At 50.3% G+C, this 21,989-nt stretch overlaps 8 protein-coding genes and 1 non-coding gene across 9 annotated transcripts; 4 read left to right on the forward strand and 5 right to left on the reverse strand.

The window, feature by feature from the left end:
- Positions 1 to 643: 643 nt before the first annotated feature.
- On the reverse strand, positions 644 to 4,236 carry BO94DRAFT_546116 (bifunctional cytochrome P450/NADPH--P450 reductase; the record flags this gene model as incomplete). The annotated part of the gene is made up of 6 exons (XM_025613278.1): positions 644 to 1,400; positions 1,439 to 2,153; positions 2,221 to 3,204; positions 3,261 to 3,701; positions 3,760 to 4,005; positions 4,116 to 4,236. The coding sequence occupies 6 exons, from the start codon at positions 4,234 to 4,236 to the stop codon at positions 644 to 646; spliced, it is 3,264 nt and encodes a 1,087-aa protein (XP_025467739.1).
- A 1,407-nt stretch (positions 4,237 to 5,643) lies between these two features.
- On the forward strand, positions 5,644 to 5,715 carry BO94DRAFT_t161. The gene has a single exon. It is a non-coding gene; the product is annotated as a tRNA-Arg (tRNA).
- Positions 5,716 to 6,501: 786 nt separating this feature from the next.
- BO94DRAFT_465808 (GMC family oxidoreductase) lies at positions 6,502 to 8,444 on the reverse strand (the record flags this gene model as incomplete). Its single annotated transcript, XM_025608131.1, has 6 exons — positions 6,502 to 6,534; positions 6,579 to 7,065; positions 7,111 to 7,419; positions 7,464 to 7,825; positions 8,166 to 8,347; positions 8,393 to 8,444. 6 exons carry the CDS (start codon positions 8,442 to 8,444, stop codon positions 6,502 to 6,504), a joined length of 1,425 nt encoding a protein of 474 aa, XP_025467740.1.
- A 708-nt stretch (positions 8,445 to 9,152) lies between these two features.
- On the reverse strand, positions 9,153 to 10,884 carry BO94DRAFT_465830 (putative MFS allantoate transporter; the record flags this gene model as incomplete). The annotated part of the gene is made up of 6 exons (XM_025608134.1): positions 9,153 to 9,440; positions 9,491 to 9,823; positions 9,882 to 10,136; positions 10,188 to 10,443; positions 10,494 to 10,712; positions 10,757 to 10,884. The coding sequence occupies 6 exons, from the start codon at positions 10,882 to 10,884 to the stop codon at positions 9,153 to 9,155; spliced, it is 1,479 nt and encodes a 492-aa protein (XP_025467741.1).
- A 458-nt stretch (positions 10,885 to 11,342) lies between these two features.
- Positions 11,343 to 12,415, forward strand: BO94DRAFT_575028 (phytanoyl-CoA dioxygenase; the record flags this gene model as incomplete). The annotated part of the gene is made up of 2 exons (XM_025615054.1): positions 11,343 to 11,413; positions 11,467 to 12,415. 2 exons carry the CDS (start codon positions 11,343 to 11,345, stop codon positions 12,413 to 12,415), a joined length of 1,020 nt encoding a protein of 339 aa, XP_025467742.1.
- A 233-nt stretch (positions 12,416 to 12,648) lies between these two features.
- On the forward strand, positions 12,649 to 14,514 carry BO94DRAFT_624101 (Zn(II)2Cys6 transcription factor; the record flags this gene model as incomplete). The annotated part of the gene is made up of 4 exons (XM_025617196.1): positions 12,649 to 12,733; positions 12,779 to 12,911; positions 12,958 to 13,654; positions 13,711 to 14,514. 4 exons carry the CDS (start codon positions 12,649 to 12,651, stop codon positions 14,512 to 14,514), a joined length of 1,719 nt encoding a protein of 572 aa, XP_025467743.1.
- A 489-nt stretch (positions 14,515 to 15,003) lies between these two features.
- On the reverse strand, positions 15,004 to 17,046 carry BO94DRAFT_565816 (fungal specific transcription factor domain-containing protein). The gene is made up of 8 exons (XM_025614514.1): positions 16,947 to 17,046; positions 16,692 to 16,901; positions 16,253 to 16,645; positions 16,052 to 16,188; positions 15,789 to 15,990; positions 15,575 to 15,734; positions 15,226 to 15,516; positions 15,004 to 15,162 (listed from the first exon to the last, which is right to left on the reverse strand). Exons 2-8 carry the CDS (start codon positions 16,862 to 16,864, stop codon positions 15,115 to 15,117), a joined length of 1,404 nt encoding a protein of 467 aa, XP_025467744.1. The 5' UTR covers positions 16,865 to 16,901; positions 16,947 to 17,046; the 3' UTR covers positions 15,004 to 15,114.
- Positions 17,047 to 17,762: 716 nt separating this feature from the next.
- Positions 17,763 to 19,148, forward strand: BO94DRAFT_565817 (M20 family metallopeptidase; the record flags this gene model as incomplete). The annotated part of the gene is made up of 3 exons (XM_025614515.1): positions 17,763 to 17,879; positions 17,932 to 18,698; positions 18,746 to 19,148. The coding sequence occupies 3 exons, from the start codon at positions 17,763 to 17,765 to the stop codon at positions 19,146 to 19,148; spliced, it is 1,287 nt and encodes a 428-aa protein (XP_025467745.1).
- Positions 19,149 to 20,162: 1,014 nt separating this feature from the next.
- Positions 20,163 to 21,905, reverse strand: BO94DRAFT_595586 (MFS general substrate transporter). Its single transcript, XM_025616229.1, has 6 exons — positions 21,813 to 21,905; positions 21,610 to 21,766; positions 21,539 to 21,550; positions 21,238 to 21,482; positions 20,523 to 21,190; positions 20,163 to 20,469 (listed from the first exon to the last, which is right to left on the reverse strand). Exons 1-6 carry the CDS (start codon positions 21,882 to 21,884, stop codon positions 20,181 to 20,183), a joined length of 1,443 nt encoding a protein of 480 aa, XP_025467746.1. The 5' UTR covers positions 21,885 to 21,905; the 3' UTR covers positions 20,163 to 20,180.
- Between the last annotated feature and the right edge of the window lie 84 nt (positions 21,906 to 21,989).

The raw sequence follows: 21,989 nt of genomic DNA on the forward strand, positions 1-21,989 counted from the left end.
TCATGGATGATGTCTAGCTAATCGCTACAATGGCCTGATATGGCGACCTCACTTTGGACCGTATTCCTGCAGATTTGGACCGCATTTTGAACCGTAATTGGAATAGCATTTCTTAATACCCGCTATTTCTATGGAGGAAACTAGCACCTGTTTTAAGACTTATTTTTATAGTGTTTTTAAACGATTCAGCTGTCTGATTGGTTGCCTGGCTGGCTGTCTTACCGGTCAGCCTCCTTCTCTCTCTCTCACTACCTGCCTCGTTGAATGATATACATAATTCAGCTGATAATAACACTAAAATATATATTTAAGTAAATATTTCAAGATTATTAATCAAATCAGTCAACGAGATAGCTATTTTAACAGTTTAAAATATGTTGTTGTTGTAGTAAGGATTAACTATAGCTAGTTAAGCTAACATGTACACCTGCCTTACAAAATAATTACTCGGGAGGAAATCACGTGGCTCTAAATTTACTATTCAGGTTTAGTTCTGGCCCGTGCTGCCATTATAGGTTAGAAAACTACGGTCCAAATCTGCAGGAATGCGGTCCAAAGTGAGGTCGCCGCCTGATATAGGGGAAGTAACGGTGTAGCATCACGCGACTGCCTAGTAGCCATTGGGAAGTCCGACATATCCTACCTAGGTAAACACATCCGTAGCATAACGCATATTCGCCTTCAACCCATCAAAGAACTTCCTCGCTTCCTCATCATTTCCCTCCGGTGGAACATCTTTCTGGCCCTTTGCCAGGGCCTCCTCGCGATGCTTCTTCCGTGCATTTAGGAATATGTTTTTGAAAGCGCCACCCACAGCATTCCCCACGTCCGTGCTTCCACAGACATAAATCCTAGCGCCTTGTTCAAAAAGTGAGACCAATTCATCACAGTCACTTGCGATACGATCCTGGATGTGTTGAGGGGCAGACCCGTCGGAAGGACGACTATACGCCCATCGGACGTCGACGATGCCCTGACGGGACCATTCTTCGAGTTCTGCAGCGTGGATATCATCCTTGCCTTTGGTGCGGCAGCCGGCGTAGAGGATAGCTTTGGCGGGCTGTTCGGCGATGGATTCGCTTCGGCCGAGGATTTTCTCGGCACGATCCATGATGAATCCGCGGAATGGGCCAAGGCCGCTTCCTGCGCTGGCCATGATCATTGGTGTGGTGAGGTCGGTTGGGGGTTTGAAGCCGGAGTGGGATGGGCGGACGGCGATATGGGTGTGTTCGCCGGGTTGGAGGACGGAGAGGTAGGTGGAGGCGACGCCCATGTATGCTTCCTCTGTTCCGGAGAGGGATGGGGCGTTGAGTACCGAGACTGTGATAGAGCATTCGGTTGGGTCGGTTAAGGGGAAGATGAGATGGAGTATTGGCGTACGCGCATGGGCGGGAGCATGGCTAGAAAGTCGCCCAGGGATAGGTTGATTGAGGGATACCGGTCCAGGATGTCGAGGAGGCTGAGACGTTTCGTCACGATCTCGGCAGCAAAGCGGCTAGGGCTGTTGGCTGTGTAGCGCAGCTCGGCTTGGGCTTCTTCGTCGATGACGGCTGCATCCGCCAGGGCGATGAGGTCACGCTTGGATGCAGGCTGGGAGAGCTCGACATATGACGACAGAAGACCAAACGCGGACATTGAGTTGTCAAGGGGGATGGTCCATGGTCCGGCTTGGGTCTGAGATGGCTTGCGAACAGTCAAAACGGCGTCCCAGGGCAAGTTGAACCGGCGCATTGCACGACGGACGACAGTTGTTGGGTTTACCGGAAGCACGGCAAGGTAATCGCCGCACTGGTAGGTCATGTCGGTGGGAAGTTTGAATCTCACCAGCCGTTTTGCTGGGACGTCGGGTGCCGTGAGGAGCTCGTTCTCGATCACATATCCTTCCTGCAGTTGAAGGCCTAGGTTGGACACTCGTCTTTCCGAGCTTACCTCGACCTGCAAGCCTGAGCTGGCCTTTTTGTCGGCCTGGACTGATCCGAATTTAGAAGCGATGCTGGGCCACAATGCCGTCTCACTCCAGTTATCGAAGTCAGTGAACATGTCTGAGTTGGCGGTATCGACCAGTCCAATGTCACACAAGCGATTGCCACCATGCTCGCTCACTAGCTCATTGATGGCTTTGGGAATTCGGTAGAAGGTGGCGTTCCAGTCATCTAGAGACAGCGGTGAATCGCGTGGTCCATGGGAAATACTTCAGGTGAGATGGGGAAGAGTACTTACGATGACCGCAACCGAACACGGCATAATTGACCCCCTCAAACTCGTTGTTCTTCACTGCACTGAGCCACTCAAAAAAGTGGGCGGCATTATCAGCAGGCTGGCCTTCGTATGAGGCAGCAATGAACACCACCGGATCCTCTTTCGGGACATTCTCGGTGGCAGAGTCCAGCGACTTGACCTCTGCAGCAAACCCCCATGTGGCAGCATCGTCTGCCATTCTTCTAGCAAACGCCTCGCAGGTTCCAGTGTTGCTACCAAAGAAGATATGCATCGGCTTCAGACCTCCAGCAGGAATAGTTGCGCCTTTTTTGCGATCTCTGCTGGGTACTGTTGTCTCGCGAGGCACGTCACCGCTATTCAGAGCTACTTCCAATGCTATCGGGTCCAGACCGTGCCTTGGAGTTGCCCTCATCTTGAAATCCAACGGCTTAATGGTAAGTGTCTGTTTGATCCGCAAGTCATAGCTTGGGTCATCCAACTGAAAATTGAAGTTCTGCAGCAGCAGGGCGATTGCAAGCAAGCCTTCTTGCCAAGCAAATGGACGCCCAATGCAGCCTCGCATACCATTTCCAAATGGCTTCCACGAATTTGGGGGTAGCTTGTTGAAGTTTTCGTCAAGCATTCGCTCCGGTTTGAACTCTTCGGCATCCGAGCCATAAACTTTGGGATCGCGATGCAATTTACTGAGAAGAATGCTGACTGACTCTCCCTTGTTCAACACATATTTACCATTTGCCAAGGTCACCGGGTCTTCAGTATTCTTGATCGGGTGTGCGTGGAGTTTAATGATACCAGCTGTCGGTCTGAGGCGCAACGATTCTCGCATGACCGCATTGATATATGGCAACTTGGAGAGATCATCGACAGTGATCTTCCGTCGCCCAATCACCCGATCCACTTCTTCCTGCGCCTTTTTGTACGCGTGTGCGTTTTTTAGCAGGAAATAGAAGACGAAAGACAGCATTCCGGACGTGGTTTCATGACCTGCGTGAGCAGTCAGAAGAGGAATCTAGACCATAGAACACAAGATTCTGACATACCGGCAATCAGAAAAGTAATCATGTTGTCAATAATTGAATCCTCGCTGAGGCCCTTTCCTGTCTGAGAATCTCGGCCTAGGACGAGAGCATTGAGAAGGTCTTTCTTGTCCGATGGATTCTTCCTCCTATCCTCGGCCATTTCCTTTGCTAATTTTCTTAGATAGGCAATATCGTTCCAGAATGAATTGTTCTCGCTTGTGGGAAGTTGGTTCAGCAGAGCCGGCCGCTGTGACCTATAGCTGGCTACCTGCAACGTGCCAACCATCGCTTCCACGAAAGGGTGCATTGTATCATGGTAGAACGAGTTGAACCTCGTCCCCATCGAACACAGCGCGATCGAATCGAGGGTCAGGCGCGTAAAATCGTCCGTAACATTTATGGGGGTCTCGGGTCCCTGTCGGGCCCATTTCATGGCAAGCTGAGTGGCAATGTCGTACATTTCTGTAGTCGTCAGCATCTAGCTGGTCCGGGAGTCTGGTGAGCTGAAGCTGCTCCTTACCGTCGTACATGGCTCTGATAGACAGGGGCCCAAAAGCAGGAATAAGAATGCGATGCGCAAGCGCCCAATTCTCTTCACCGGGGTATCTTGCCGTGAACAAGCCATCGTGGGTGAGATGCCGAACCTGATCCAAGCCACCGTCCACGCTCTTAGAGAACCGCTCCTCGTTGCAGACTTCGTTGGCCAGCTCTTGATTACTGACGAAGACCTTTGGCACGCCAAATGTATTAAGACGGAAGATTGGGCCTTGTGAAGGAGATTGCCAGATTAGCCGGTTTCCCTTATTAGTGAGGCGCGGGCAAGGATGAATGTCGGGCGCGAGCGACAAGAAGCACGCAGTGCCGGAGGGATAATACCATATTGATCGACAAGTAACTCAAAACTCCGCATGGGCACTTCCTGCTCGATATCGTAGATATTTCCCAGGAAAGGGACGCCCTTAGGTCCCGGGATAGGAACTGGCTGTACGTCGCTCATGGTGATACAGGGGAGATGTTAACCAATGAGTCTAGTCTGCCCATAGAAGGCTTCTTCGGTGATTAAAAGCTAAAAAGCTAAAAGTCAAGGTGGATGTTTGCAACCAAGGAACTGCCTGACGGTCGCAGGCTAGGGGGGAAATAGCAGAAGCAGTCAACGTGTCATGGAGGGGGTTTAATAGACCCCTCGAAACTTTGTTGTCGGGGGATGATCCATGCTGTCTGCCCGATGCTGCATTGGTCCCGCCGCATGCAGAGCGTCATCATCCTGTGTCATTATGTACAAAGAACGCGCCGTGCCTCGGTTTCTGGAGCTGTTTTGGACCTGGATTGCATCGTTGCCGGACCGAGCATAACGATAGGCAGCCAGTAAGCCTGGTGGCAACCATGACGGCTGACGGGGGACGGGTAATGACGGGAGAGTGATAGGTCAACGGGGCACATCAAGACCGACGTGTAACCACTAACGAAATACGGGCAGACGATGGGATGGAGCTGGAAGCTTATCCGCTGCTGTGGCTGAACTCACATCGACAAGACAATGAATGTGATCAGTCCGTCGGCCAGTCGGCCTGGCGGGGTCGGTCACGGGACTGGCAATACCGAAGGCGGTGAGGAAGGCCAGAGGTTCGGGGAGGAAGTATTTATAGCTACCCCCCGGCGCCTTGGCTTCACCCCCCTTTAGTCCTATTCAAGTATAGCAGCTGTGGGGACCCACTTTAATGGAAAATCCCAACACCACAGCATTCCTAATGACCCCAATAAAATACTATGATAGAGAAACAGTCGAACAACTCTCTGATGGCCCTGCGGAATCCTAACTCTCATGAACTGGCCTTTTAGATAACAGCGAGTACTTTAATTGTCTATATCTAAGATATAAAGACAATCAGGTCACTGAGTGTATCCCTAGATGGGACCAAAAGGGGGTCAGCTATAAGAGATTTCCTTGTGGGCTTGGGGCAATCCAGGGATCCTCTCCGTCCGCTTGACCGCCGCAACATATTATTGCAGCATACCGGAATTCTCTAGGTGATTTGTATGGAGTCAGTGGAGCGTTGGAACAGACAGCTCTGATCTACAACATCCGGGTGGCTTGATTGTACCAATGGAGGACAGGACATTTTTGTCAATGTATATATATATAGTATCCCTGTGAGGGTGATACTTACGCGGGTCTTGACTTTTAAAGTTCTTTAGGTTTTTGAAAACCAGTAGTTTTAGTGTAGTCAGAATTTCAGAGGACAATTGCTTTTTTACTCCAATGAGGTTTGTAGGTCATTTGGGCATACTCGAATGAGCTATTCTTAGCCCGATTTGTTGTAGAAGCCGGTGCTTCACTCGGCATCGCTGGATTAAAGCCCAAGTAGCATGTAGATTAGAGTTCTAAAAACAAGATATCAAAAACGTCCGGATGGCGCAATGGTAGCGCGCGAGTTTCCGGTACTCGAGGTTGCGTGTTCGAGTCGCGCTTCGGACGTCTATAACTTTTTGCTTGGCTGGTTGGATAAGGTTTTATATCTTTTATATACACCGGATGTGCCTCTATACAGACCGCGGAGCTGAGCCGCAGAGACGGGAGCCGCACTACGCCCAGTTGGGATTAGGCGCGGAAAGTCCGTCAACTAAGCCTGATCGGGAGGGCACAGTCATGTGATATCAAAAAAAAAGGTCACTTTTTGGTCAAGTAAGTGTATGAGGACCTACCCGTAGCTACCCCCAAGGCCCTACTATCCATCCTCTGCCGAAGCCTTCAAGACGTGCAGAATTGGCAAGATTCTCAGGTCCATGGACTTGAAGTCATGACCAGCAGTGGCGGCCGATCGTAAGGGGGGTCGCGTTCGCAGCCAACGAGCCAGACCCTCAGCGCGAAGACTTAGAGCTACGATATGAAGTGTCTGATCGTTGAAAGTATTATGGAGTACATATACATTGGATTTCAACCAGACAGAGACCTGAATCGATGAAAATGCTGTAAGGTAAAACAAGTCATGATTTCCCACTTGGGTCAACTAAGCGACCGCCGCTAAACCCTTCGTGATTTTATGACACGTATAGGTAATTCATAAATGCCGTCAACATTTATGCTCCATCATGTCCATGTGCTTCGCGCCGTCGCCAGTCACTTTCCCTTTCCACCACTTCCACCAATTGTCGGGATTGATCTATCATTTCACCCTCTCCCGCGACCGCAAATATCTCTCTTGGTCTTGTCAGCAACCTCTGAATTGAATTACTACGAGAATATCTCCTGTCCACCGTCATGCTATGTTGTCGAGGAAAGTATCATGTCCGCAGCCTGAATACGTCAGCACCAGCTTCTACCTCCATGTTGATACCTACCTGCTCAGCAATAGCATAGCACGGGGCCTGATAATGAGCAGCTAAGGGGATTGGCATGACACCCGAGTCCACCACCCGTAACCTTTCGATCTCGAAAACTCGAAACTCGGGGTCAACCACCTGTCCCATCGCACAGGTTCCTGAACAGTGAAGCACAGTGCCACCGCTCCGGTTCGCCCGGATATCAATTGCCTCGTCAGACCAATTATCGCGCAGGGAATGGTCGCCAAACTCAACGGGATTGAGGCCCTCAACGGCCTGTATAGCTCGCGCAGTCTCGCGCACATTCTCATACAATGTCAATCGGTCGATCGGGGATGCCAGAAGCTTTGGATCGAGTACCGGAGGATCAGCAGAATCTGCTGAGCGCAACTTCAATGTTCCTCGTGAAACAGGATCAACGAGGATGTGCATCAGGCTCAAGACTCGTTTACCGGGCCAGCCTTGGAGCGGAGTCTTTCGAGTGGACGTATCAACACAGGCATATCTATTGGGTTAGCTTGTTACGAGTCAAGAAGGCGGAAATACGTACAGGACAAAGTTCTCAACTTGCATCTTCCCGTCAGCCGCGTACCGACCAAGGTCAGTTGAATTTAGCACTTGTCTGGCCATTTCCTGTGCTTTCTCACCCGCTGGTGCGAAGGAGATCCAGTCATATGGCAACCCTGCGAGCCAATGGACCTGCGGAACTTCCATTTCCCCATCTCCCAGGGTAACATTGGGGTTGTCGACAGTCCAGTACGTGAATATGCTAGGATGATCGGTGTAACCCTTCCCCACAGGGAGATCGATGATCTGAGTGATGTTGTGTCGATCTAGTTCCGCTGCAGGACCGATGCCACTATCCATTGTTAATGGCTTCCCGTCCAAGGACAATTGACCAACCTTAGTAGAAGGATCTTAGGTGAGCCTTGTGCACCTGATGAAAGAATGACCTCTTTATCAGCTTTGACACGGACGCGCTCCGTTCCATTCCGGATAACAATGACACCCTCTGCAGACTTTCCGTTCATAATCAACCTCTCCACGACCGATTTCGTCCAAAGACTGACATTATTACCCAACAGGTAGCTATTTGCGAAGCTCCTCAAGCCTTCGTAGGTGGAGTTGAAAGCCTCTGCATATCCCAGTTGCTGCCCACTATTGATATCATCCACCTGCTTGCGTCCGAGCAGTTCATGAAACTCGCGCATCTTCTCCCTCAGGGGATAGTTGCGTGGTTTTCCACTATTAGTTGCATGACTGACCTGGACGGTGTCAGCGTGTGCCAATGTTCTAAAGAATGGCTTGCGATACCTTGATTGGCCCACTATCTCCATGAGAATCAGCCGTGACGAGACCTTTTTCTTTCATTTCCATGGAGGGATACCACTTCTCGACCTTCCTGAAATAAGGGAGGAGGCCTTTCCAGCTCCACCTTTCATCATGAACAAGGTCCGCCCATTGATCACTTCCAGCATATCAACATCAATCCGGAACAACCCCGACATTCAAGGACACTCACTAATCTATCGCTGGCCCTCGAGTAAAGACCTGGTAGTTCACTCCTGACCCACCACCAACAATCTTCCCACTCGTCAGACAAACCGTATCGCCCCCGAATGCACGCTCCTGCGGCACGGAGCGATAATTCCACTCGATATCCGAATCAAATCCCCCCGTGAATGCCATTGCCCCGGATGTGCGTTCATCCTTCTCCACACCTGCTTCGATCAGCAGGATGCGCAGATCGGGACGACTATGAGAGATTCGGCTGGCAAGGACACAACCTGTTTCTTGTTAGTCTGGTCAGGGATGCAGTGGAGGGTATTTACCTGAAACACCAGCTCCGACAATAATAAAATCGAAGGTCTCATCGGAATCCATATCGTTCGACTGATTAGGGAGGGACAGCTAGCTTAGGAGCCCTTGCCACGCGACATATCCCCCGCTTTGAATACATCGGACAATATATAACTACCCGATCCCTGGGTTACATCAGCCAGTCAGACCCGTGGAACAATCCCTCCACTGTGGTTACACGACCGGATCCAGACCCTTTAGTGTTACACTCCCATTCCATGGCCGGCCAGCGTAGCCTATCTCCCGAGCAAGATCCAGAGTCCTCATTAACCAAGATTTCAAATACAAGATGAGCGCCCGGGCTGTGAGATGTCAAATCGGACAGCACGGGTTTGGCCGAGTTCGAAAGTTTGTCCGCTTTGGGGTTGCGGGATGACCGGCCTGAAACTTTATTGCTTCGGCGGTTCCGTTTGGCTATTTGGCTGCTTGTTGGCACATCGCTCCGATTGATGGTCAGTGAGACAGGTTGCACTTCTTTATCTATCTGTCTCTCTGTCTAATAGTAACTGTCTGTAACTGGCATGGGTCTAGGGCCAAGAACTGACGTGGTCAGCATCGGGCTGTGTCAGGCAAACCGCAGCACGGCCCAATGGCGTCTGGGTGGCAGCTGAAAGATGATCGCCAAGCCCGACAATTAGATTCAAAGTGAAAGGTAAGCATGAGATGAGTTTCATTAAAATAGCTCGTCATCTAACACACAAGATATCAATCATCATAGATTAAGCGGACTGTTCAGTAGACATAGCGGAATTGACGCAGCTCGCGGTCCGTTCTATCGAGCAGATTTAGCGAGCTTGACGGCACTTCAACACCATCGACTTCAACAACCTCCAGCGACTGGTTTGCGGCATCGCGCTTTGCATTCTCCCAGATGAGATAGTATCGCAGAACCAATGTGGTGATGATGGAGCAAGCAAAGCAAGCCAGCATGCCCGCGAACCCTGAAGGGTAACTGGGTGCTTCTCTAGCGAACATGATTTGCGGTCCGACAATATTACCAGCGCAGTATGCAACGAAGACCTGATCTTGTTAGTGGCGAACTGAGTCGTATTAGATTGTGAAGGGCATACCACTGCGGTAACAGTCGTTTTCTTGGTAAACCCTGCCGTGTTGCTCGTGATCATCACCATCGTCAAGGGGAAACTGGCCGAGAACGCGATGATGAGACAGTACCCCATGAATCGAGCCCAGATGAGCTCAGGGTTGATTTGTCGAATCATGACAGAGCCGATAAGCGCCATGGTAGAGTTGAACGTCATCCAATAAGTGCGGGTATTTTTGAAGTATGTGCTACCAAAGGCAGACATGGCAACAAACACAATCTGAAACCCGGTACCGATCATCTGAACCAAGAGGGTATCAAGAGTGCTGAACCCGAAGCCTTCCACGACAATAGAGGCAAACTGGAACGCAGTGTTAGCTGAGTGTATGGTAGTAAGGGAGGTGACTGACCGAACCGACACCCCCGTTGGGCACGTTCTGGGTAAATTGGAACACCGCGAGAAGCCATGTCTTCGGGTCCAGCAATGCTTCCACGATTTGATATCGCTTCACATGATGGTTCTTGACGCCGGTGAGATTATCCTGAACCCGCTCCAGAGCCTTGACCTGGTCCTCCTTTGAGAGAAACCACGCATCGAGCGGATCATTTGGTAGTCCGAACCAGCAGAGAGTTGACCAAGCTAGGGTGAGACCGCCAAAAAGGAGGAAAAGTGCCTGCCTGACCAATGTTAGTATAACTCTTCGCATGTTGAAGATGGATCGGACCCTCCAAGGCGCAATCGTATCAATATGGCCGATTGCGTATCCCAGCAACCCACCGCATAGCCCTCCAGTCACATTACCCATGAACCAAGCCGACTGGCGAAGGGGCTGCTCTGATTTCTTGTACCACATGGATATCATGAGGCTCATTGCAGGGGCAATAATTGACTCTACGAACCCGAGAAAGAAACGAGCTGCCCAGAGACCAGATGCGTTCTTACACAACACAGTCAACATCAAGATTGCCGCCCAAACTCCCCTGTTAGGTCATTAGACAAGGCCGGTCAACTGTCTGGGTGATGCACTTACATGGCTCCTGAAAGGCAGCGGCCAACGGGCAAACGAATAAGCAGCCAAGCAACCGGCCCGGAGGCAATCAGATATCCAAAGTAGAACAAGCTGGTCGCCCAGGAATAGTCCTGACCCTCAAGTTTCAAGTCTGTTCGTAGACCCAATATGGCACTATATCCCATGGCTTGCTTGTCGAGGTATTGCAAGAGGTAGGAAACAAAGAGAAGTGGGATGATGCTGACCAGGTTAGTAAGCATTATCTTCATAGAAGGAATACATACACCAAGTCCACTTTGCGACGAATGCGACGGTCCTCTTCGGGAGTCAGAGGCGTACCTAGTTCGGCCTGACCGTCGGGCAAAGTCTGCAGAGTGTCATCAACATCCTTGATGCTCGAAGTAAACACCATCTTGCTCTGAATGTCGGTGGCAACAGGGCTGCAATTGTCAGACGAATGGGCAGACATGATGGGCTGGTGGTCGGAGGGATCAGGGTGGCAGATACCTCCTGAACCCATATATATGTCCCAACAGGGCAATCTGATAGTCCTCCACCCCGGGCCGGAGTCGCATCTGCCGATATCAGGCCCGCTCTTATCGGATCACAGCCTTATCTGCGTTGAGTGGACCTTGTGGGTCGGATCGTATGCGACGGCATTCGCGGAAGCGATACGACGGCATTGGATAGATATTTCCTACTGGTACCGTTTACGATGGCCATCACCGCGTGTAATGTGGGTTGATCCTCGCCTTCATATCTTTTTTTTTTTGCATTAGAAGCAACATATAAACCCCCATGTCCTCCTATTCAGCCAGAATCTGGAACAGAAAACAAGTCAATCGACTATCCCAAGATTGTCACGTCACGATGGCTCCTGCTGCAACCACTGATCTCATCCCGACTACGGGAAAGACTTATACAGAGCCCACCAATGCGCTGTAAGTTTGACTGCTCTCCTCTGATAAGGAAATGCGACTGACCCGAACGGTAGTGCCACAGCGCCGGAAGGTGACTGGCGGGCGCAGCTCCGGACAGATGGCTATGCCGTCATCAAAGGGGCGATTCCGCTGGAGCGAGCCCTGGAGTATCAGCGCAAAGCGCGCAAATGGCTCAAATCATTCGGAAATGATGACCTGGATTACGAGAACCCCCAGACATGGCTAGCCAAGAACTTGCCCGTACAGAGCACAATCAATACATTCAGCGCATACGGGGTATCCCACGAGAAGTTCATGTGGGACGCAAGAATGGAACCTGGGGTGACTGAGGCTTTTGCTCAAATCTGGGGTACCGACGAGCTTCTGGTCAGCTTCGACAGTCTCAACATCACCTTCCCAAACCGCAAGGATGTCCCCCGAAAGGGTGCCTGGGAGCACGTGGATCAGAGTCCTTTCCGGCGAGGCATGCACTGCGTTCAAGGCATCATCAACCTGTCTACATCGGGGCCCAACGATGGCGGCTTGGTTGTCTACCCGGGGTCTCATCGCTACCACGACGATTTCTTTGATGGACAGACCGATCGCGCGACCTGGGGATCCAAGGATCTATATTGGTTCAAGGAGGACCAGCTGTCGTGGTTCAAGTCCCGTGGCATTGCTCCACACAAGATCTGTGCCGACCTTGGGGATTTGATCGTGTGGGATAGTCGCACCATCCATTATGGAGCCGAGCCTACAGAGGAAGGGAACGTGATCCGTACCGTTATCTATGCTGCATACTCCCCTGCGAGACTCGCATCTCCCGAAACTCTAGAACGCAAGGCAGCCGTATTCCGGAGATACGGAGGGACCACGCACTGGCCTCATGATAATGTTGTCATTCGCAAGACCTGGGCTATCTTGCCGGATGGAACACGGGATCCTCGGGATCGAGACGAGCCTTTGGAATTGCCGGATGTGACGGATCAATTGCTGAAGCTGGCGGGAGTGAAGCCCTACTAGCCAGTTATTCTTGTATCTAATTGATCTGAAAATGGTAGTCCGCAATAAAATGGTATGCGCATAAAAAGTGCCAACCCGACTGATTAAGAAAGTACATTTATGCCTGGTGCCTGAGGCCTGGCTGATAAGCGGCTGGTCTGCCTTGGGCTGGCCGTTATCGCGGACGCCTCCACCACCTCTCTTCCCTTCTTACTCCCCTCGCTCTAACTTCAACATCCCCCCTCCCATTGACCATGCCTCGTCAGCGCACAGCCTGCTTCAGTTGTGCCTCCATCAAGAGCGCGTGTAGCCAGGGTCAACCCTGTCAGCGCTGTAAGCGTAAGTACCGAGCACACGGCTGAGAGTTCATTCTAAGAGCCCTAGGCCTTGCGTTGACCTGTTCTTATGCATTCGCCCACCTTCGCAAATGGACAGACCCTGATGAGGGGCAACATCAATACCGACGGAGGGTGCGCCATTCTCGTTCTCGGAATGGGTGTGAGAGTTGTGTGCGTCGGTGAGTATTAGCCATTGCTGATTATGTGCACCACTGATCCTCAAAGACGAAAAAAGTGCGACGAAGCGTTTCCCAAATGTGGCGAGTGCCGCCGATTAAACATTTCCAATTGCCGAGTGGGAGGGAGCAAAAGCACCGATGATGAGGGGCAAGGGGCCCGGAAAATTGTCCCTGAAAGTCGTGAGGCCACCGATTCCCAATTACCCCACAGGAACATCAGCTCCCTGGATTCGAAAGTGAACGAATACCTCGGTTACGTCGCGTCATTACCGGAGGGGGACCTGACAGGAATCACCCGTCGCGGGCACTTGAATGAAAGCAGCGCGCTGCACTACCGACGTGGAGTCCAGGAGGGTGCTCAAGAGAAGGAGACGACGAGTGATGTCGTTGTTGCGTTGGGGGGCGTGGCTCGTTTGAAACAAGTGAATATACCTGATTTAGATGCCACCGAGCACCATTTGTTCTTGCATTACATGCATCATGTTGGCAGGGCACTGGTAGTGGTGAGTAATCGCGAGAACCCGTTCCTTCAAGAAATCCGCCAGATGGCCATGGAGGTCAAGGCAGTCCGACATGCCATGCTGGCTTTGGCTGCTTGTCACCTGTGCAAGGTATATCCCAAGTTTGAGGATACATTGATTCGTCAGCATAGTTTGGCTCTCTACTACTTGAAGCTAGATTTGCGAGCACAGCGGACAACTGATTACATACTGGCGACCTCTCTTTTGCTTTCTCTATTCGGGGTATGATCCTTCCAAGCTTCTCATTTACAAGTTCATTAACTGACAACTAACTTTAGATCTGTCAAGGAAACTCTCAGAAATGGATTCTTCACCTCTACGGAGCAAAGGCTCTCATCGACTCACACCTGGACCGTCCCAGTCCTAAACCACTATCGGAATTTTTGCTCGATCTCTACGACTTCATCTGCTGTAAAACAAGAATCACCTGCGACAAGGTACCTAAGTTACGGGGCGGATATCCAATACTCTCATCCTATAACGAACGACCCCACAACAGCATCCATCCCCTATTCGGTCTCGCCGGTGATCTATACCAATTGCTAGATTCCATTACCCAACTAGCCTTAGACCGAGCAAACCCCGATACCACACCCGAGAGGCAAGCCATGCACCTCACTAGGGCCCGAGAAATCGAAAAAAGACTGCAACTATGGGCTGTACCAGCCAGAGTCAAGCATCCAAACGACCAACTCCTACAGGATAGCACCATGGCAGCGGAAGCCATCCGATGGGCTGCACTCATCCGACTATATCAAGTAATGGGCGAATCATACAGTAACCCAACAAAGCATCACAACGCAGCCGAGAACATCCTAGCAGTCATCGCACAAATCCGCCCCGGCTCGCCGGTCGATGCACAACTCCTACTCCCCCTATTCATGGCGGGATTGAGCGTGTCTAGGAAAACAGAGCGACTACAGATCGAGTATCGAATTAGTCTACTGGAGAGTAGTATCGGAATGGGAAATATTGCGGGCGCTCATCAACTATTGGATATTGTTTGGGAGCAGAGTGATGAAGATACGCTGGACTGGGAGGTACTGGTACAGAGGGGATATCCTTGTGTACTTTTGTACTGAGTGTTACGATGTTTGTCTACATGCTCCTACAAACCAAGTCCATTTACCCACCAAAAACATACAACAATATACCATTATAATCAACATCACGAAAAACAAAACCTCAGTACCATCCTCATCCCCAGCTCCATCTCCCGTATCAAAGACGTGTGAGATTATCCGACCTCGCAATAATCCCAAGCATCGGCTCGTATCCACTTACCCACGAGGTTGGCAGCCTATCTAGAAGAAAATAATGTTTAATCTGATAAGGACCTAGACCCAGCTGATCTATATTCGGGAGCTCGGCCGGACCGATATGGATTCGGAGTCGGCCGGGCCGGATGCCGAGCCCGATGTGTGTGTGTGTGTGTGTGTGTGTGTGTGTGTGTGGGTGGTTTCTTTGTTAGGTGGGAGATAGCTGTTGATAGGATAGGTTGTTGGATTTGATTACAGACCATGGCAGCTATTCCTTCTAGGTTATGGGAGTTCAATCAACGAGCATGTGTTCGGGAAGTGTGAAATCCTGGTAGCTCCGCGTCTATCCATATCTCCGTTCTCATTCTAGAACTACATTATGCGGACAACTAATTACATCTGCAACCAACTACAAAGACCGATTCAATCAAGCATAAAGAGATCAAGCATCGGGAAAGGTTCGTACCACGTCTGCAGACAGAGTCCGGTTATCAGTTTCAGAATGTCAAGATGGATGACCAGGCATTGACTTACAGCAGTGTCTAGAAAAGAAGGTATATCATGAATTCCCCCTCCATTTACTGTTGTCAGATCCTGCACAGAGCTACCTTCGCTAGGGGAAAGAACGGTTTGCGTGAGCAGGGCCATTTTCTTCAGCTCGCGTCGAATCTCTCGTGCAGCCTCTGTGGCACCTGCTTCATGGAAAATCTGAGCTGCTTGATGAAGTGCCGTCACTGATTCTCCGCATTGAAGGTATTGATATGTTGCGGGGATGGCCTTGATGATGAAGCTGATTGCTTGGTAAGTTGGCGAGCCGTGATAGTCCTGCAGCGATGACGGTTAGATGTATGATGGGGTTTGGTTTTGGAGGAGTGGTACGTACTATGGTATATTGGAATTGACGACGGATGTTATCGGACTCGAATTGACTTCGAATGAGAAGATTGGCGTTAACTAGTGCCTTTTGGATAAATACCAACCGATTGGGGTCTGGATGTTCGTCGGACGCTTCCATCCCATGTAAGGCGAATCCGTTGATGTATCTGTTTGAACAGTGATCAATAAGGTCTCTGGGTGAGGCGATATCTTTGACCTACATTTTCATAAACGCATATGGAATTATGAACCTGTTCCGGTCCTGCTTGTCTGAAAAGGTCTGATACTGTGGTTCAATGATATTGTTGATCCTGTAGAACCATTCGTCGATGCTCTGATCAAACGATGCCAGGAGATCGGTGTTTGCCGGCCCGAGAGGATTTAGGTGGAGTTGAGCTTTTGGAAATTGTGCTTTTGCGTCGGCTGTAGTAGAAGAACTATCGGTCAGCCGGAGCAACCTGAAGAATGGCACAGATCGACGTACCAGGGATAGTGAAACCCACGATGTAGGCGCAAATCCGATGGTCGACTGGCTGACAATATGGGGATGCAAGCAATTTTTTCGCGAAAGGGAGGTATTCTCTCATTTTGTTGATGACAAACGGTCGGTTTAGGTGCATCCTTCAACGACAACAGTAATTAGCTGTAGTTCTTGATTTCAACAGGGGGAATGTAGCAACCGTACGTGAGATCAAAGCAACACAACGTAAACCACGTTCTTGCTCGGTCAACAAGACTGGATGTGTGCTCGACATCACCCAGTTGTAATGCGGCCGTGTTGAGTCCCAGCTCTGCAGCGAGAGAGGCCACATAGCCCCAAAGTCGAGTTCGACCGGCCAATGCACCCAGAAGCATTATTGCCCTTACGGCCTGGATATCGGGAGTCGCTCCGACAAATGTGTTCTTTACCAGCTCATCGGCATCAGCCAAGTAGACTCGGTATTTTGCAGGTTTGATCGCTCGAGCAGCGATGGCGCAAATCACAGTGGACATCAGGGCATGCTGCCTAACGAGACCTTTAGGTTGGTAGATCTGATCATCCATGAAACCCACGACAGTTCGACAGTTTTCGTAGAAGCTAAAAACATCAGCCTTATTGTAAAGTTCTCAAGAGATCCACTTACAAGTCGTAGAGTTCCTCCCATTCGCCTTCACTCACTACGCCGCGTGCGACTATATCACCTTCACTGGGTGGTTCCAATTGCGGCACCGTGGGCTGTGACACTGATTGCAGTGCTGATAACTGAGAGAGTGTATTCTGCATCTGTTGCATCTGCGCCTCATGACGTGCTTCCATGGCCTCTAGTCTCTGTTCCAGCAGTACCAGCTTATCACTAGCCCATGAGCATTGCACGAGACGAGGCGGGGATCATTCTTACCTGAGACTATCATCCGGCCCCGCAGCTGAAGTACTGCTACGGATTGGCTTGGGAGAAACGAAAACACATTCTGCCCTGCTCGTTCGACATCTTTGGCATGGGTTCTGACTTGGGCCCCCGCATTTGAGCTTCTTCCTGCGGCAACGTAGACAGGCTGATAACGATCTGGCCGAGTTAGCGGGGCAATTGGGGTAGAAAAAGACGTCTTTACTCACCGGCTTGTGTCTGCCATTATTAATTTATAGATAACTCCAAACACCGAGTATACGAATCAACGAGGGTGTCATGACGGAGGGAGACTACGAGGAGGGGGCTCCACTCGGGCTAATCTCGGCGGGAATCACCTGACCCGGTCCCGCTCGATTGTTGACACCTGCAATCACCCCACGAACGACGGCATAGATCTGATAGAGATTCTGGGGAATTGAAACGAATTGCTACGAGACAGAGATCTTGATTGACGTACACTGACCCCTCAAGCTGCCATTGGCAGGGGGCGTCATGCCAAGCACAGTCTGACTGTTCACTTGCAGCCTCAGCTTTAGACAGTTGCAAGGCATGGGTACCTAAACCAGGAAAACAAATCTGTGAGGACGTTAACTTCATCACTCGATCTCTGTTCCAGATTGGTAGACTGATCGATCCAATTCCTCAATGTACCATGCCTCATTAGTAGAGCTTATCTAGTCCCGCGCTCGGTCGGGCCGGCCGAGGTCCCGAAGATGGATTTATAGACCGTTCAGCTTCACCTTCAAGTTCAACATATTTGCAGTCGCTCATATTCGAATATACACACCTCATAGACCTACAACCACCATGACACAGATACTCACCAAAAATCCCCCCGAATCAGACGACTTTCCCGCCGCTCGACGCATAATCCAAGAGACCATCGAAGCCCGCGACCATGAGCTCTGGGACATCAATCAAAAGGTGAAGCTCCCAAACAACCACCGCAATACCAATCGTACTAAGGAAAGTATAGATCCACAGTACCCCCGAGCTAGCCTACTCAGAACACCAAGCCCACGACAACATCACCTCCATGCTCCAATCACTCGGCTTTTCCGTCACACCCCACGCCCACGGTCTTCCCACCTCCTTCATTGCCGAATACGGCACCGGAGGACGTGTCGTCGCCTTCAACGCCGAATACGACGCTCTGCCTGAAATCGGCCATGCCTGCGGCCACAACCTCATCGCAATGATGTCCATCGCCTCCTTCCTCGGCCTCGCGGAAGCCCTCAAGACATACGGAATCCCAGGCCGTGTGCGTCTAATCGGCACTCCAGCCGAGGAAGGCGGCGGCGGAAAACTCAAGGTCATTGATGCAGGTGCATTCCGAGACGTCAATGCTTGTCTCATGACTCATCCCGGGCCTCCGGATGCATGTGTCGGGTTCACGGGGGACGCGTACATGCCCACTCTTGCGAACCACAAAACCACGGTCCGGTTTACGGGGAAGGCTGCTCATGCGGCGGTTGCGCCTTGGGAGGGCGTGAATGCCTTGGATGCGGCGGTGTTGGCGTATAATGGGATTAGTGCTCTACGGCAGCAAATTCATCCGGTCAATCGGGTGCATTGCGTGGTGTCGGACGGGGGTAAAAGACCGAATGTGATTCCGGCCACGGCGGCGATGGATTGTTATGTCCGAAGTCCGACGTTGGGATCGGCGAATGATCTGCTTGCTAGGGTGAAGCGTTGCTTTGATGGAGCTGCTTTGCAGACTGGTTGTGAGGTGGAGGTTCAGATGTATGTGTTTTCCTTTCTAGGTGGTGAACTGGGGCTAATGTGAACAGGATTAATACTTACGCGGACCTCCGTCCTAACCCGACGATATGCACTGTGTATGCGGATGAGATGGCTAGAATGGGCTCTGAGGTTAAGTGTGATCTGCGGTCCTCAGGCGTACCGGGCTCGACAGATCAGGGAAACGTCTCTTACGAGTGTCCTGCCTTTCAGGCGTATGTTGCTATTCCGGCTGAGCCTGGATGCAAGAATCATACGCCGGGATTCACGGCCGTGGCTGGAACACGGGAGGCTCATGATTTGTGTATAGCGGCCGCTAAGGGAATGGCACTTGTGGGTTGGAAGGTGTTGGCTGATGACGATGTTGCCTTGCAGGTGAAGAACAACTTCCAAACGGACAAGATGCTCCGAGATCAGGGAAAGGATCCCCGCTCATTGGAGTCGACGTACTAGATACTGTTGTGTCGGTAGATATAATCTTAGAAATCAATAAGCAAACTGTTAGGTTTTTTTGCTCATAGCATAAGCGCAACTCATCACCAAAGTCTGTTCAAAATTAAGCTCAGATCTGAGCAAGTAAGCCAAATGCCTAGATCAAACCTCCATGGGCGTAATATCCATTGATCATGACCGGTAGGATAGTCCCCGTCTAGGCCGGTGACTAAGCGGAATGGGTTAGGGAGGCTATAAGATCAAACAGTTAGTTAATGGTTTGTCTAAAGAGATAGTATATATATGGAGAACTGAATAACTTATCACAACAAGAACTCACCTGATGATATCTAGCTTGCGCAGACTAAATAGCCCATCTCGTCCCTTCAGATTTTCTCTGGCCCCGAGCTGAGACATAGAGGTACTCATATAATATAGGATTTCGATAGCACGCGACCGAATAGCATCGCGATTCTGTTCAAATTTGGCATTAGTTATCGAATTTTGGCAGTTTGACTCTCGAATGGGGTAGTTTCTGATTTCCTCTGCGGACATAGGCTTAAACAGGCCCACATCAGGATCAGTGTAGTAATCGTCATCGTAGAAGTGATGGATTTTGTACTCGTTTAAGACTTCGTCTCTTACCCTGCACTCGTCATCGACTAGTTCTGATGGAGTGTTCTTCACCAGGATCTTCCACAGACTTTCTAGTATGTCGGCAACTTTGTTGCGTGTCGTTTCTATTGAGGGTGGATATGATGATGACTGGGTGATATTGCGGGCTTAGTAGAAGGGTGAGAGTGTGGAGAGGCTAGTAGTTAACAAAGAATATGTGTCACTTGTATGTTATGAAACATAATACAATGACTTAATAATTACACAAATAATCTTGGAGTCGTACACATCTTTAGTCCGAGCAACTAAACCAAATACTCTGATTACACCTTCGTTAATCCCGTTGATCAGGCCAGGAATCTACCGGAAAGGATTGCCATTCAAGGAAATCTGCATTCACCACTAGAACCCATATACCATCCCACTCATGAGCTCCATCTACACCTCCTCTGACTCTCCAACTTCATCACCATTATCGGTCTTCTCCAACATATTACAAAACCCAGACCGCCGTCGAATAGCATCCCCTTTCCAAATAAAAACAAAGGGAATAACACACATCAAGGCACTTAGCCCACCAAGCAAACTACACGCACCATCAACACCAAGATTATCAAACATCGGACGCGTAGCAAGAGGAAGAACCGTCGCCAGAAGACTTCTCGAACAACTCGATGCAGCGTTTGCTGACGCGGAATAGATCTCATACGCGTCTGTTAGGTGATTCCTTGTTTATGTAAGTTCTCAAAACGCAACTATACCACAAGTGGGGATACTCACACCAATGCAATGAAAATACATATGAACCCAAACCCGAAAGGCACTCCGGCCATCAGAGGCACAACAAAAGACACATCCGTGCGAGCGGACCAGCCGAGCCAGATTAGAGAGCCGGCGAAGAGTGGGCCTCCGAGACATGCGAGTGGGAGGCGGAGATACTCCCTTTTCTTTTTCAGAAACCATGCTTTTTGTTGTAGCTCTAACCGGACCATGTAGCTGTCGTATAGCCAGAAGATTGGGAGGAAGAGGATACAGCCTGCTCCGATGGGGAGGTATGTTAGTCCACAAATCCCTGGAGACATGCCGTATATGTTTTGGAAGATTATGGGGTACGCCTCGAAAGACATGTAGAATATGCTGTAGCATAGGGCTAGATAAGCCGATGAGGCACTGACGATGGGCTCGAAGAAGAGCATGTGTAAAGGACGGAGGAGTACGGTGCTGATGTATTTGCTTGAATCGCGGTCGGGTCGATTTGGAGGCACTGAGTCATGATGGCTTGATTTTGCTGCGCGAAGTAAGGCGCCGTGTGTTTCAGGAAGTGAGATCAGAAGAGTTAGAGTCACTCCTGCTAGGATCAGACCGATCCAGAAGGACCATCTCCAGCCCAATGTCGGAGATGCAAAGCCAGATACAATAGGGCCCAGTAGTGGACCAAACGAGGTGACCTGTCGGCTGATTAGCTTTGCATAAAATCCCAATAGATCAAACATACCACCAGATAAAGTGCAACTGAACGTCCCCTAATTCGGGGATCTTGGTAAATGTCTGCCAGCACACCAGTCGCGACGGCAATAGGACCACTGGCAAATATCCCAGCCAGGAGTCGAAATACCAGAAAGGCTGACCAGCTATTGGATAAGGCACATGCCATGATAAACACCGTGAAGAGTATGAATGTCCCGATGGCGATGTTTCGGCGGCCACGTTGCTCACTTGTTGGGGCCCATACTAAAGGGCCTTTGGGATGTCAATTGGATGTCCTAGTTACTACCAGATGGTCAGACAAAACTCACCAAATACATAGCCTGAGAAACACTTAGCATGCAATTTCATCGGCTGTGAACTCAGTAGGTAGATGACACACCTATTAAATAGCAAGACATGGGCAAGGTCTTTTCTGACTGTGACCCGACGCCAAAGTCCTCCGCAATGAAAGGAATCGCATTACTCGGCAAGGAGCTTCCGAGAGAACTACTCAGGATGATCATCATGAGAACAAAAAAGACCCAGTTCTTCTTTGCCTACTCCATGTTAGATTAATTATTTGGATGGTCGGGGAGGACTTACCGGTGACCAGTTGTACGGATTATTGTTGTCAGCCTTCCACCTTGCTGTTTCTGGCAGGATCTGTTCATCCATGAGTCCTGGAAACGCTTTCGGATGCTCAACGGACACAGTCTGGGGAAACCCCTTGCCTCTATCCTGGTCGTCTTCTGGAAGCATATCTCGATTTGTATGGACTGT

The sequence above is a fragment of the Aspergillus sclerotioniger genome (genome assembly GCF_003184525.1).
Source record: "Aspergillus sclerotioniger CBS 115572 chromosome Unknown BO94scaffold_13, whole genome shotgun sequence".
In the NCBI taxonomy this organism is placed as follows: Eukaryota; Fungi; Ascomycota; class Eurotiomycetes; order Eurotiales; family Aspergillaceae; genus Aspergillus; species Aspergillus sclerotioniger.